This window comes from Psittacula echo (genome assembly GCF_963264785.1).
Source record: "Psittacula echo genome assembly, chromosome: 14".
NCBI classification, from domain to species: Eukaryota; Metazoa; Chordata; class Aves; order Psittaciformes; family Psittacidae; genus Psittacula; species Psittacula echo.
The window spans coordinates 6,771,931-6,784,932 of record NC_137750.1 but is presented as its reverse complement, the minus strand read 5'-3'; the positions used below and the strand labels follow the sequence as shown (position 1 = coordinate 6,784,932).

The following is a 13,002-nucleotide window of genomic DNA, read 5'->3' as shown; positions in this document are numbered from 1 at the left end:
CTCACTGTTGTGTTTGGCTTGGTCCCAGGAGTACCGCGTTGCCCTGCCCACACCCCTCTATCACTGCCTGTCGTCGGTAGGAGGCTGCATGGTGATGGCTCTGCACGGGTCCTCCTGCATCTTCTCATCGCCCAGCTTCGAGGGGAAGGCTGCGCTGGAGGCTGTGTCTCGAGAGAAGTGAGAGCTTGTGTTTTGCTACAGGGTTTATCACCCTGTGGTGGTGCTTGGTTTGCTATGGCTGGTCTGTGTTCGCACCTCACCTCGGCTGAGAGAGTTGCATTTCCAGCTTGTTCTGCATGTGTAGCTCATAAAGCAGAAGAGGTATCATTGCATCTGCATGATACACTCATATCTATGGTTATGTACCTGTATGTATATGTGCCTTGATGAAGAGTGCATCTCCTGTGCCTGCCTCTGTGCTGCTGTTCTGATGGGATGGGAGAGGATGGGATGGATGCTGAGCTGGAACTATCCTGGTTCCAACTTCACCATTTCTCTCCCCTTCCTCAAGATGCTCCTTTCTGTATGGCACACCAACCATGTTCATAGACATGCTCTCCCAGCCGGACTTTGACTCCTATGACCTGTCAAGTCTCCGGGGAGGTAAGGCTTGGAACTCAAATGGAAAAATCCTGAGAAAATGGATATTACTGTTCTTGCTGTTCCCTGCTGGGAGGCTGTATTAAGCTTTGCAAGCAACTGGCTCTTCTGGAAGGGAAGAGTTTAGTTGTGCGAGCTTTGTGTTTCACTGTGAATTTGATGCTGCGTTTCCTTTCCTTGGGATTTCCTTCAAAATATATGTATTTTTAGGACTCTTCTCTCATCTTAAGGCAGTCGAGGAAAGGACTTTTCCGTTTCATCTGCAAGGGAAGGTGTCAGGAGTAGCCTGTTTGCTCAACTCCTGTCTCACCAGCCACCACCATGTGGCAGCAGATGCTTTAGGCTGGTGCAGTCCCTAAAGCAGAGCTACACTGATTTCTCTGACCTAAAGTTTCCTGCCTTCGTCTAAATACTGGTGAGGGTGTGATAACGTGTGCTGGAGCTTTTTGTCTTGTCACAGACAGCCTTGGAAAGAGCTGAGCCGAAACAGGGAGGCCATCAGCCCTTTTGGTGCAATGACAACACTAAGAGAAGGTGGTGCTGGAACAGAAAGAAACATTTAAGCAGGTTACCCAATCACCTCTATGTGGGAAATCACCCTGTCTCATCTTGTTCCCAGCAAAGCCTATATATTACCCCACTCTTTTGCTCTGCCTTCCTAAGACAGAACAAGTGAAGATGAGATCTGCCCTTTCCCAAAAGGGCTGCCTTGTGCAAAGCAGGAGGAAGGGGTTTTGGTTTTATGGTGGTGCTGATGGATGGGACTGTTTGTCCTGCTAAAAATCTGTGCCTCTTGCTGCTCTGGATCTTCCCTTTTTAGAAACTGCAGCTTGGATGAGGTTTGTGCTGTGGAGTTTATTTTCCTAATGAGTGATCTCTGCCAACCCTTAATTCCTTCAGACAAACTGGCCTTGCTGCAGCCCTTGCTTCTAGAATAACTACAACCTCTATCCATGAAAATGGAAAATATTTTGACAGGAACCCGTGTATCCCAAAGGTCTCGCCAGCATTTAAATCTGGGAATGCAGAACCCCTGAGAGACCACTCCTGGGAATAAATAGATGGTTTCCAAGGCAGTCATCTATTCCTCTTTCTTCCAGGAGTCATTGCAGGTTCTCCTGTTCCCCCTGAGGTCATGAAGATGGCTATGACCAAGATGCACATGCCGGAGATGGTGGTGAGTTGTGGTTGCTGTGATTGGAGCTACGAGTAGTGATTGTCCTGGTGAGACCTTGAGCCTTGGGTGACATGGTTTAGTGTGAGGTGTCCCTGCCCATGACAGGGGGGTTGGAACTGGATGATCTTAAGGTCCTTTACAACCCTAACTATTCTATGATTCTATGATCTCTGCACCGCAGTGGTACCCAGCGATGCTGCGTGTGATGGGAACATGGCTGCGAGGCCAAGCTGAGGAGTGAAGGTGTTGAGAGGCTGGGAAGAAGGGGGGTCCTGTCTTGTTGCTGGTGGGGTGCCTGGGGAGGAAGCTTTGTAAGAGAAGACACTGCATTGAGAGTTACAAACCGAGCTGCTGATGTGTTTCAAAGCTTTCATAAACCCTTCTGTTGTACATGCTGCAAGGATGAATGATCATGGAAGAGGCGTTGCTGGTTTGTATTGGTGTGGGTAGGCACGTGTTCATCTTGCTGTGGAGCTGTTGGGTTTCTTACACCATCTTGGGCTGCATGCAGATAGAAAACTATGTTGCATACTATGTGTTTGGCTGTGGGGAGGGTGCCATCCACGCATGCAACACCAGGCATTGAGTTGCCAGAAGGACAGCACATGGTGGACCACACGTGCTGCTGCTCCATCACGTCCCTGCACCCTTGGCCTGTGCAAGAGCATCAGCAGGTCCTGCGTATTTAGGGGGTCAGCACCACTTCAGGTGCCATGTTTCATAGGCAGGTTCTGTCATCTGCACGTGTGTGAGTGAATGGCTGAGGCAAAAAAGGACTTTCTTGTTTTACTTTAAAGGCAATAACTTGCTGCTTTCAAATGCTGAGGGAGCAGACTGTTGTGATGCGTAAACGCGCATGGGGCTGAGAGTCAGATTTAGGTGTGTTATTGTTGGCAGGCCTGGACCACACCAGCACCAGTGTTTTCCAGGGATGCCTGTGTGCTCTGCCATGGACTAGGGGAGCTCAGGGTATCCGTCTTGGAGCCATCTCGGATGCTTTTAATGCTGAGCTGAAAACACCAGGACAGCCCTGGTGCTGTTGTCAGACTGTCAGGTGTCAGCCACCTATTTTTATAATAGGCTTGAATTTAGCCTCACAAAATAGGTTCAGGCATTACTGCAAGTGCCCAGGACCCACTGGGTGCCACATGTTCCTGTTTTGTAGAGAGAGAAATATTAAACCCCTCCCAACCAGTTGCTGTGCCCATAGGATAAAGAGGATTAAGTCTGTATTTGTATCACTGGTCTCTTGTTACTTCTGATCCTCCAGCCCTCAAACAGACACAGGCAGACTTGTTGAATTCATCTTTGCAGCAAGAGCTTTATACAGAAGATGTACATAAGAAAATATACAATTTGATTTCTACATAGGAGACAGAGGAGAGCATCCCCTTAAAGGTCATTTACACTCAATTACAGAGGAATAAATATACATATATTTATATAACTCTTTCAGATTAAAAAACACAGTTAGGTTGCAACTGTGGTGTTGTAATAGCCATGACAATAAACCACAGTCATCCTGGTATCCTGCTAGATCCTCCGGGGTTTGGGCAAGGAGAAGAGGAGGGGTGTCAGGCTGCGCAGCTCACACCTTCTCCTCTTGGATGTACATGTGTCTTGGTAGACCCCACAGAGTGGGAGGGAATCCAGTCTTCAGATAGCTCCACTTTTGGGGCTTTCCCAGTACTGCTTTGCTTAAAAGATTTCTGGCCAACCTAAAGAGATTGCTGCCCTTTGGCACGAAAGGGCAGCTCGATCTCAAGGCCATCGGTTCTTGGTCATTGCTTCACCTATCCCCCTCAGCCCTGGCCTGCAGGGATCCCCTCTGTGGGAAGGCAGAGGAGTTGCTTTGTATGGGTTGAGACCAATTTTCCTGATCAAGCAGCTGGGGAAGGATGCTCCAACCTTCCCTCTTGCTTCCACTCCCCTGGAAAGGGAGAGACAGCGACGAACTGTTTGACTGGGGATGTGGGTTATGTTGCCTCTGGGAAAGATGACTGTGTTTTACCGGCAGGATCTAAGTTAGCTTTGTCTTAGTATGATCATGCATAAAAATGCCTCTTTTGAAATATATAGATGTCAGAAAAGATTGAAAAGGTGGATTCCATCCTGCGATGAGCAGAGAAGCGAGGATTCGGAGGAGGCTGGAGGTGTTTGGATATATCAGAAGTGTTTCCTGATAGGTAGGAGAAGCTTAAAGGAAGGACTCAGAAGTCAGTAGTTTTCTGATGGTTGAAGTGACCAGTCACCAGGACAGGCCATACCGGGGCCTGCTAGGGGGAAAGAAGAGAGAAGGCCACATGTTTAAGGGGATTTTCCAAGCAATCAGTAAACTTGTCCGTTTGCCTTTATAGTGAGTGAGTGAGTGAAGCCCATACTTGAAAGTGAAGTGTTAGGAATCAAGGAGCCATTGTGAGTTCCTATAGAGAAGACGTGTTAGTCCCATCTCTGACCTCTTTTGCTAATGACTCTTGAGTACCTTACCCAAAGCAGCCATGGTCAATGAGCACTTCCTTTGTAAAGGAAGAAACCCAAGGGTGAGGTTTTCAAGAACAGGGCATTATTTTGGTGCCCCAGTTCAGACAACCCGGGGCAAGTAACTTTTAGGAACTGCCAAGCAGCTCTGCATCTGAAACATGGTCAATGACACAAGTCATCGGTCATAAATACAGACGCCCATAGCTGACACCTGAGAGAGCTGCCTGGCTTTCAAGAGGTACATGATGAAGTCAAAGATACTTCATATTCTTTAGAATCATGCTCACCACACTGAGTGGGTTTCTGTATCTCTATTTTGGCACTGACACCCGAAGGTACCAAGCTTTGTCTTCTGCAAGCCTGGAATAAGTAGTTTCCTTTCATTAACACCTGTAAACCTGTTTGAGAGAGCTGGATAGAAAGTGGTATAATAAAAAATGGGTATAATTGCCCTGTGTTTTTTACTTTCATCGTGGAGGAGTGAACTGGAATTGAGCTTAGGCAGGGAAAAAGAAGGTTGAGAAAGGGCAGACCTGTAAATAAAATACATTTGAGTATTGTGGTTTAGGAAACTGAAATTCTTCCATCCTCAGAGCGGAACTTTATCCACCCCATATGGAATGACTGGTATTTCCATCTCTAATCCATAAAACCTCTGGCGCTGCCAGAGAAATAACCACTTTGGGAAGGCTGGCATCATCCCTGACAGTTTGGTCATAAATTTACTTTCTCCATCCTGTTATGCATATCCTTAGTGAAGTGGGGACCAAACTGGGTTTGAGGCTTCTGCCTTGTCCTTTCTGTTTCCATAGGGCACAGTGACAACCCTTGTTCGTACAGTGCAGTGCAGAGTCACTACACTCCCCTTAACAGATGAGCAAAGCTCCCTTTCCCAAGAGCTTATAAACTTTCAGGCTCATCCAGAGTCCTTTGGAATCTGTACAATCTGCAGATGTATTCCTGGGATGGGGAAAAGTGGAATACTTGGGATGGAGTGATGACAGTTGTGGCTTTTTAGCTACTCTGTGTGCTGAGTTTTCAATACTCTTGATAGCATCCAGTTGTGGAAGGTGTTTGTGTGATAGGTTTTCACAGTTGGTGTTTGGATGTCAGCAAGCTTATTGCTCAAAGGAAAGTTAGCCCTGTCTCTGAATCACTTCCTGGCTCAGAACACTCTATTCAAAGTGTATTTGCTCTCTCAAACCTCCTTCTTCTGAGACACTCATTTGAAGGCATCTGCCCTTGTTTTTAAATACATGAGTGTCTTGGATGGGAACTGTAGTTGCTGAAAGGCAGGTGCTGGACTGAGAATTGCTCCTTATGGAAGACATCTATTTTCACATGGGCTGGACAGCCTGGGGCCAGATTTCCCAGCAATGTCCTGCCCTGGATTCCAGAGGACCTTTACTAGGGCAAAAAGCTGAGCATCTCCAATCAGTTAGAAAAGTAGTTTTTGATCCCAGCTCAGAGAAAGAGTGGGCTAAACCCACACTTGTTTTGACACATTTCACCCTTACTGGCTGCCCCAGGTCTGTCTTTAGCCCCATGTTTGTTTTGCAGGGTTGACTCCATCCCTAATGCTCCAGGTGTCCTGGGGAGCTCATGGAGCCCAATATTGCCAGGAGATGGAGCAGCCCTGAGCAGAGGTATCCATGGGTGAATGGATGAGCTGTTCTGAGCCAAACCCTGGTGTTATTAAAGTCAGAAACAGAAATCAGTGCTAGAACCCTACCAAGGTTTGGTAGATCTGACCAAAAGTGAACCATCTTACGTGTTTAATGGCGGCTTCCCTTCTTGGACCTCTTGGTGGGGAGCTTGCAGGTGCGGAGGGCCGGGGTGTCTCTGATGGACTGTCCCCGGTACTGTGCGGGTGTGGAGCAGGTATCCTCGGTGCGGGTGCGATTGCCCTTCAGCCACCTGGGACATGGGGAAGAAGAAGACCAGGAGCTTAGGAGAGGCACAAACCACCATAAGTGGAAAGGGGAGGATGGGGAGCGAGCTGCTGAGGACGGATGCATCCTTTAGCATCCCCCTCTTGTGAGGACCCCCAGGGAGGCCCAGGGAAGGGGTGTGTGGTGCCGTACTTGCGCAGATGTGCGAGCTGGCAGTTGCAGTGCCAGGTGTTGCGGGACAGCGTCAGCGTCTCCAGTTTGTCGAAGGGGAAGTTGCGGGGCAGCTGGGTGAGCCGGTTGTTCTCCACGTGAGCCGTCTTCAGCACCGTCACACCGGCGAATGCGTTGTCTGCAAGCTGAAGCACAGAGGTTTCTGATGAGGAACACTGAGTTAGAGAAGGGGGAATTCAAACCTGAGTGTCTCTGTTCAGGACTTAGTGGCATAAGCATGAAAGAGCAGTGGAACGGTGTCCTGGCTCACTGGAAGCTTTGACCACCTAACAGAGGTATCAAGCTAGTGGGCTCATGGGTGACGGAGTTCCCTGCCTGCAGACAGCTCTGTCCCAGATCCATGTGGGATTGACTTTGTGCTGCATCCCTAAATAAAGAGGAGTCTGGCAGCCTTCTCTATTTTTGAGCCATACTTCTCCATTCTAAATGAAGATATTTTCTGGGTGTATTCCTTTCCAAGGCTGGAAACCCTCCCAGTGCCTGGAATCACTGAAGGAGGGAGTGTTTGTGGCGTCTGAAGGGGCTGTAGACTTTGGCAGTGCCCGGGGGCTCCGAGTGGAAAGTTACACTTGGCATCTGAGCAGTGCAGAAATAGAGGCAGGTTTCCAGCACCTCAACCTCCTCTGTTTTTCCTCATCTCCAATGAGTTGTTTGCAGGGGATGCTGCAGGATTTCTCTTTTCTTGATTAATGGGAAGGCTTTAAGGAGAGTCTCCCTTAAAAAAGCTGCCAAAGAGAGGAGAGAGGCTGCAGACCTGGCTCCAGTCTTCCCTGAGGCCTCATCCTGCCTTTTTTCACCCCATGGTTACTCAGGTTGGAAAGTTTCTTCTTGAAAGCAACCCCTTCAACACAAACTTCCTCGGTGGTGATGCTTTGGAGAGAGGGTAGTTGACAAAGCACAAAGCTCCTACTGGCTATGACAGAGCTTTTCTCCCCCTTCTCAAAACTGGGGGGAAAAGATTTCTCTAAAGGGTGGAGAGGAGGCTCTACCAGAGCCCCCCCCAGTCAAGGACCTGTGCTCCAATTGCTGACCAGAACCTTGCACTTCGGATGGCACCATCAGGGTGCGTTCAAGCTCTCTAAGCTAAAAAGCCTGACAGGGAAAACCCACTATTTTAGACTGTGAACTTTTGTCATCTTCCAAATTGAGCAATGCTGGATAGGATTAGAGCTTAGCTAAGAGGCTCCCAGAGCTGTTGGACAGTCAGCGGGGCTGGCCCCTGTGGTCCAGCACTGCGCTGACCTCGGTAGGTTTCACTGTGCTGATAGTGGAGCTGCTCAGAGATGCTGGCATGCTGTGCAGTGGGGCGGCAGCCTGGCCGTGTTCTGCTTTGGACAGTGGTGTACTGTCTCAGCTGCTCATTCCTCTCCCAGCCCCATGAGGAGAGCTTACATCTGCTGGTTACAGCCGCTGCACTGCCTGCCAGAGCACTCGTTTGTGAAGAAATGGGTTATTTCTTCCCTTATTTAGATGCAGGAGTGATTGCTGCTCTAAGTTATTTGGCAATAAATACACAGAGAAGGGCGTATGTAAAGCTTCCATTGCCTTGTTTCATGTTGGTGTACGTGGTGGGTCCTGGCCCATGACTGATGGGGGTCCATGATGCTGGTGGATCGCTTTGGGTGCTCCGTGCTGGAGCTGCGGAGTAGCCTGAGGGCTCTCCTTGTTCTGCTCGATGTAATATAGGCTGGGATAGCTTTGAGCGGAAGGGTTCTGCATTTCATCAGCTCAAAACTCTCGCAGGGGACAGCTGAGGACAGTGTTTTTGTGAATGAGGAAGAGCTGCAATCAAGATGCCAATGGCACTTGAAGTATTGGGTGGTGATTTCCTAGGTTGTGAGACCTCTGTGAGATGTCTCCTAGCAGTGCACAGCTCATGCATGGGCTGCTTGGATATGAGGCCTTGGAGGATTTGAAGAGAAAGCTCTGAGCTGTGTTCCTGACAAAGAATGTGAGCCCTAAAGCTGCAGTGCTGATCCCCTGGACTGGTGTCCTATTGGGCTGTTGGAGAGGAAAGGAGGCATCTGGCTGCAGAAGAACCTTTAAAGGTCCTGTCCACAGGGCGTCACTGAACAGCAGAAAGTGGGTTCTGCTGGCTGGCACTGTTAATCCTTGCTTTCTGGCCGATCCAAAGGCATTTAATTCCCTGAAGCACCCCAGCATCATAAGTTAGTCTAATGTGTAACCTGGGACTCTGATGCCTCTACAGCTGGTACAGCATTTAAGCTGTGGTTTGTGACTTGTGCATGATGAAACTGCATTAAACCCAAGTCTACAGAAGTGCTGTGACGGCATGTCTGAGGGCTTGCCTAGAGAGGTCACTAGGTTGGTTTCAGTGTTGAGTTTGCTTATTCCCATCCTGGAGATGTTAGTGCTGAGAGTGGACAAGGGCTTAAATGCTGACCGAGTGCTACTGAGCTGTTACAGGCAGTGTTGTTCTCCACCTGGGCATGCTCTCATTCCAGGTTTTGAGCATTTTGGGTGCTATATCCCCTTGAAAACTCTGGTGTTCTCTATTCCTGATAGCTTTCAGGTGATTTCATCGCTATGAGGCTCTATGAGTTGCTCTTTGTTGCTAAGAAATTCTTTTCATCACATCTTTCTGCGGGCGGTGGGCATTGTTCAGCTGTGAAGTCCTCACCTGCCTCACCTGGATTCCCTTTGTCTATGGGCTTCCTGGCAAAGCATCATCCCAGGGAGAACTGTTCTGCTCACCTGCAGCCCCCTCTCTTTCCAGCTATGTGGGGTGCACCTAGGACATCAGGATGCTGCTGCTCTTGCACTGTGCTTGTTTCTATTCTGGTATTTCAGAGCTCCAAATGCAAGTGATTCCCTGAATGTGATGCTCCTGCCTTTTCTCACAGAAAAAGAAGGGGGTTGTTTTGCCATTTGGGATACCTGAATGTCCCTCCTCCTCCTCTCCAGTGGGAACAGGGCCCCTTTGTAAGATGCTGCGTGAGTTCCTTTTGAGACAGTATCAATAAACAAACCTTTCTTTGTAACATGTAAAGTTGGGAGGCATGGGGGAGGTGAAGGTCCTTATGCCTACCTGTCTGCAAGGCACGGGTAAGAAATCACTGCTATTCATAGCCCCTCTCCCCTCCCAACCTATAACAGGTACCCAGGCTGAAGGAAGGAGGCTGAGCAGTTGAGCTCTGCAAGGTGACAATGCTCCTCAATCCCTTGAGTAGGAGGCAGACATCTGCCTCTCATCCCACACCTTGTGTCTGGCATGATGGAAGATTGCTATTTGTCCTGGAGCATCACAAATCCCTTTGTCAATGGCTGGTGTCACCTCCAGCTTGGGAGGGAATGTGCTGCCTTTCCAGGGAGTTTGAACAACATCAGATGATTTGGGTTTGCATAAAATAACTCAACAGAAGGGTGGAGTGCTCTCATCCCTCACTTGAGCTGCTGTTGGCTGGCCAATGCCGTGATGTCTGCAGAGCCTGCAGACCTGCATCTCCCCTCTCCTCTGCAAGGGAGGGACAGCAAACAGAGGGCTGTGTGAAGGAGAAGAAAATCAAGCCCCACGTTTCTTATCCGGAGCAAATGGAAGAGAAAGGACTCACCTTCTTCAGTTTCATGTTGTCCAGGTGGAGTGTCTGCAGGTATCGGCCAAAGGACTGGAAGGCATTGTCAGGGATGACCTCAATTGGGTTATGAGAAAGCTTCAGTTCCTCCAGCACTCTCAGCTTACTCATTGCATTCACAGGGTAGCTGCTCAGCTGGTTCTTGTCCAGGTGGAGGACAGCAAGGTTTTCCACGTCCTCCAGGGCCCCAGGTAGGAGGTTGGTGAGGGAGTTGTCAGAGAGGTAGAGCCAGCGCAGGTCTTTAGCCCCACTGAAGACCCCTGGTTTCAGCTCCTGGATCTTATTGCTGCCTAAGTGCAGGATGAAGAGGTTGACAAGAGGGGAGAGGACCCCTTTGGGTAGGTCTGGGATCTTGTTCTGGTCCAGGTACAGGTAGGTGAGCTCAGAGAGGTCATCGAAGGCTCCTGGCTTAATGACACTGATCTGGTTGTCAGTGAGATAGAGGTAGACCAGGCTCTTGAGCCCCCGGAAGGCTCCAGTTGAGATCTCCTTGATCCGTGAGCTCTGGAGGTGCAGGGACACCAGCTTCTTCATGTCGCGGAAGCCGTTGGTCGGCAGCACGGGGAAGTTGTTCTTCTGCAGGTTGAGGAGCCGCGTTTGCTCGGGCACCTTGGGGATCTTCTTCAGCCCCGCGTTGTCGCAGATGACGTGCTGCAGGTCCCCACCGTGGCAGTGGCAGCTCGGGGGACATGCCTGCACGATGGAGGCGAGACATGCCAGTAGGACACTGAGGGAGAAGCCTGGCCGGTACATGGTCAGATGTGGAATTGGTGTGGTGGGAAGAGAAGCAGGAGGAGGAGGAGGAGAAGGAGGGAGATGGGTGGGAGAGAAGAGAGGAACTGTGTTTGCAGCATGCTGAACACAGCCCTATTTATAATGTTATTAAAAAGCAAAATCCCTTCCCACAAACCGCAGGCAGCAGCCAGTTGGAAGCAACTGGCTTTGGGAACTTACTGTGAGCTTAACCCCTTGGCACCAGGCAGAGGAGCATCCATGGTCCTGCTGGGCCCTGCTGCTGAAGAGACTGAGCAGAGGTAGTTTTCCTCTCTGCATCAGGGAGAAAAAGCACAGGCTTGCTCTGTGGTGAACCCCTTTTGTCCCTGCTGAGCTGAGCAGGGCCCAGATTTATCAGCTGGGGGGGAAACAATCTGTTTTGGTTGAACAGCATAGCAGGGAGCACTGCTGTGCTCCACAGACACCTCGTGCTGAAGCTCCTGGGATGTATTTAGCCTCAGCTGGCTTGGGGAGAAGCATCTTGTCCTGTTACCACAGAGGAAGGATTTTGGGGATCTTGTCTTGTTGATTTCAAAGGAATTTGCCTGAGAAGGGATGGAACATGATGGAAGTGATACAGGGTCATGCCAGAGGCCAACAGTGCTGTAGTTGCTCTTGCAACTACAAGGTTGAAGACTTGCAGATCCAGGCTGCACCTAGGAGTTGGCCAAGAAAGGGAGAACAAAGGCAGGTCTTCATTTCTGCTGTGTCTTCTCCTATGTGCAGTTGAGTGTGACACATGCATGGTCATGGTCAGGAGACCTGTGTGAGGGGGTTTTTCTCAGCATGTGGCACTGTGGGGCAGTGGCTGTTGCCTTCCGGCAAGGGATGGAGCAGTGGAAGAGCCTGTGGTGTACGGGATATGAAATGCTAGACAGTGATACCCTGCTGTGTGTGTAGGTTTGGTGGGTGGCAATGCCTGTGGCTCCCAGGATGAAGCTATGGGCAGGGAAAGGTGTGAGCATTGGTAAAAGGATGGTGGCAGAGCAAGGAAATCATGGCTGGAGCTGGGGCTAGGGTTTGCCCTGGCTCCTCTCTCGGGGTAGCTGTGACAAAGGTGAGTTAACCCAAGGGATGCCCCTTGCTCTCCCAATGGAGCAGGCTAAAGCAAAGTGGTTAAAAGCCCCAGCGCCTGCTTCTCTGAGTGTGAAGGGAGAGATCCAGGGGTTGCGGGGTGGGATTTGGAACTGGAACATTTTGAACTGATTTCCAGCCAGGTCCTGGCTGCAGCGCACACTTGAGAGCCCAGCACATAACTGTGAGCTTGTTGAGAGCTGTGCTCCCGAGCCTGGCTGCAGAGCCCCAGCGGAGCTTTTGCACAGGCGAGACAGGCTCAAGAAAGGGAGGAAATCCAAGGGCTGACTTAGGACACAGGCTGGTTATTCACCGAGATTCCTGGCTTTTTCCATTGTTGCTGTGAGGAATCAGCCAGTGCCGCTGAGCATGCTCCTGTGGTGCTATGCAAGCTGCCTGCCAGCCCGGACTCTGCTCAGCAGCTGTCAGTATGAACCATGTTTTCATTGCATGACCAGTTTGGGGGACAAAAAGGGTGTCTGGAGTGTGCCTGTAGGTTCTGGTGAGCCTGTGGTGCACAGGCAATGATGATGTAATGTGGGATCTCAATGCAAACTGGTCCATGTCAGGCTTCCAGTGTTTGCCAGCCCTGCTGTGAAGCAGCCAGAGCCTCGCCACTCGCCTCGGCACCACGGTGATGGTGCTCAGGTATTGGAACAGGCTGCCCAAGTGCTCACACACCGTGTAGACGAGGCCCTCAGTGCCATGGGTTAGTGGTGATCTTGGCAGTGCTGAGGTAAAGGTTGGATTTGATCTTAAAGGTCTTTTCCAACCTGGTTGATTCTGTGATGCTCAGCAGTTCTCCTGCCTCATCTCCAGAGGGATGCTCTGACCATAGGAGCTCCAGGCTCCTGCCAGAGGGACCTCCTGATAGACTTATCCTGTAGTTACTGTAGGATTTAAAACTCTTTGATCAAAACAGTGGTATCTTTGCTTATGCCTGGTTCAGTGGGCACCACAAGGGTCATACGCATGTTTTAGCCTCTGGAGTAGCTCTTTGAGTGTCTTGGTCAGGACCTTTGAGACAGTGAAAGAGGAGGCAGACAGCAGAATCCCCTGCATTTTCCTCCTTTGCCTCTCCAGATTGATCAGGACTGAGATGCCCTGTAAGTGTGTGCTGCTTGTAAAGCTCAGCTGGGTGGATGATGGGGAAAGAGAAAATTCACCTCTAAAGCATCAT

General features: G+C 50.0%; 2 protein-coding genes across 2 annotated transcripts in view; one reads left to right on the top strand and one right to left on the bottom strand.

Moving 5' to 3' along the window:
- The window catches only part of ACSF2 (acyl-CoA synthetase family member 2), a gene marked incomplete at its 5' end in the record, with an annotated part of 34,769 nt that overhangs the window by 12,021 nt on the left and 9,746 nt on the right, over positions 1-13,002 (top strand). Inside the window, 3 exons of the mRNA XM_080629330.1 lie at positions 29-177; positions 512-603; positions 1,701-1,777. Of these exons, the coding sequence (XP_080485456.1) occupies positions 29-177; positions 512-603; positions 1,701-1,777 (318 nt within the window). The remainder of the gene's footprint in view (positions 1-28; positions 178-511; positions 604-1,700; positions 1,778-13,002) is intronic.
- On the bottom strand, positions 6,034-10,864 carry CHAD (chondroadherin; the record flags this gene model as incomplete). Its single annotated transcript, XM_080629332.1, has 3 exons — positions 9,954-10,864; positions 6,343-6,506; positions 6,034-6,175 (listed from the first exon to the last, which is right to left on the bottom strand). Exons 1-3 carry the CDS (start codon positions 10,725-10,727, stop codon positions 6,034-6,036), a joined length of 1,080 nt encoding a protein of 359 aa, XP_080485458.1. The 5' UTR covers positions 10,728-10,864.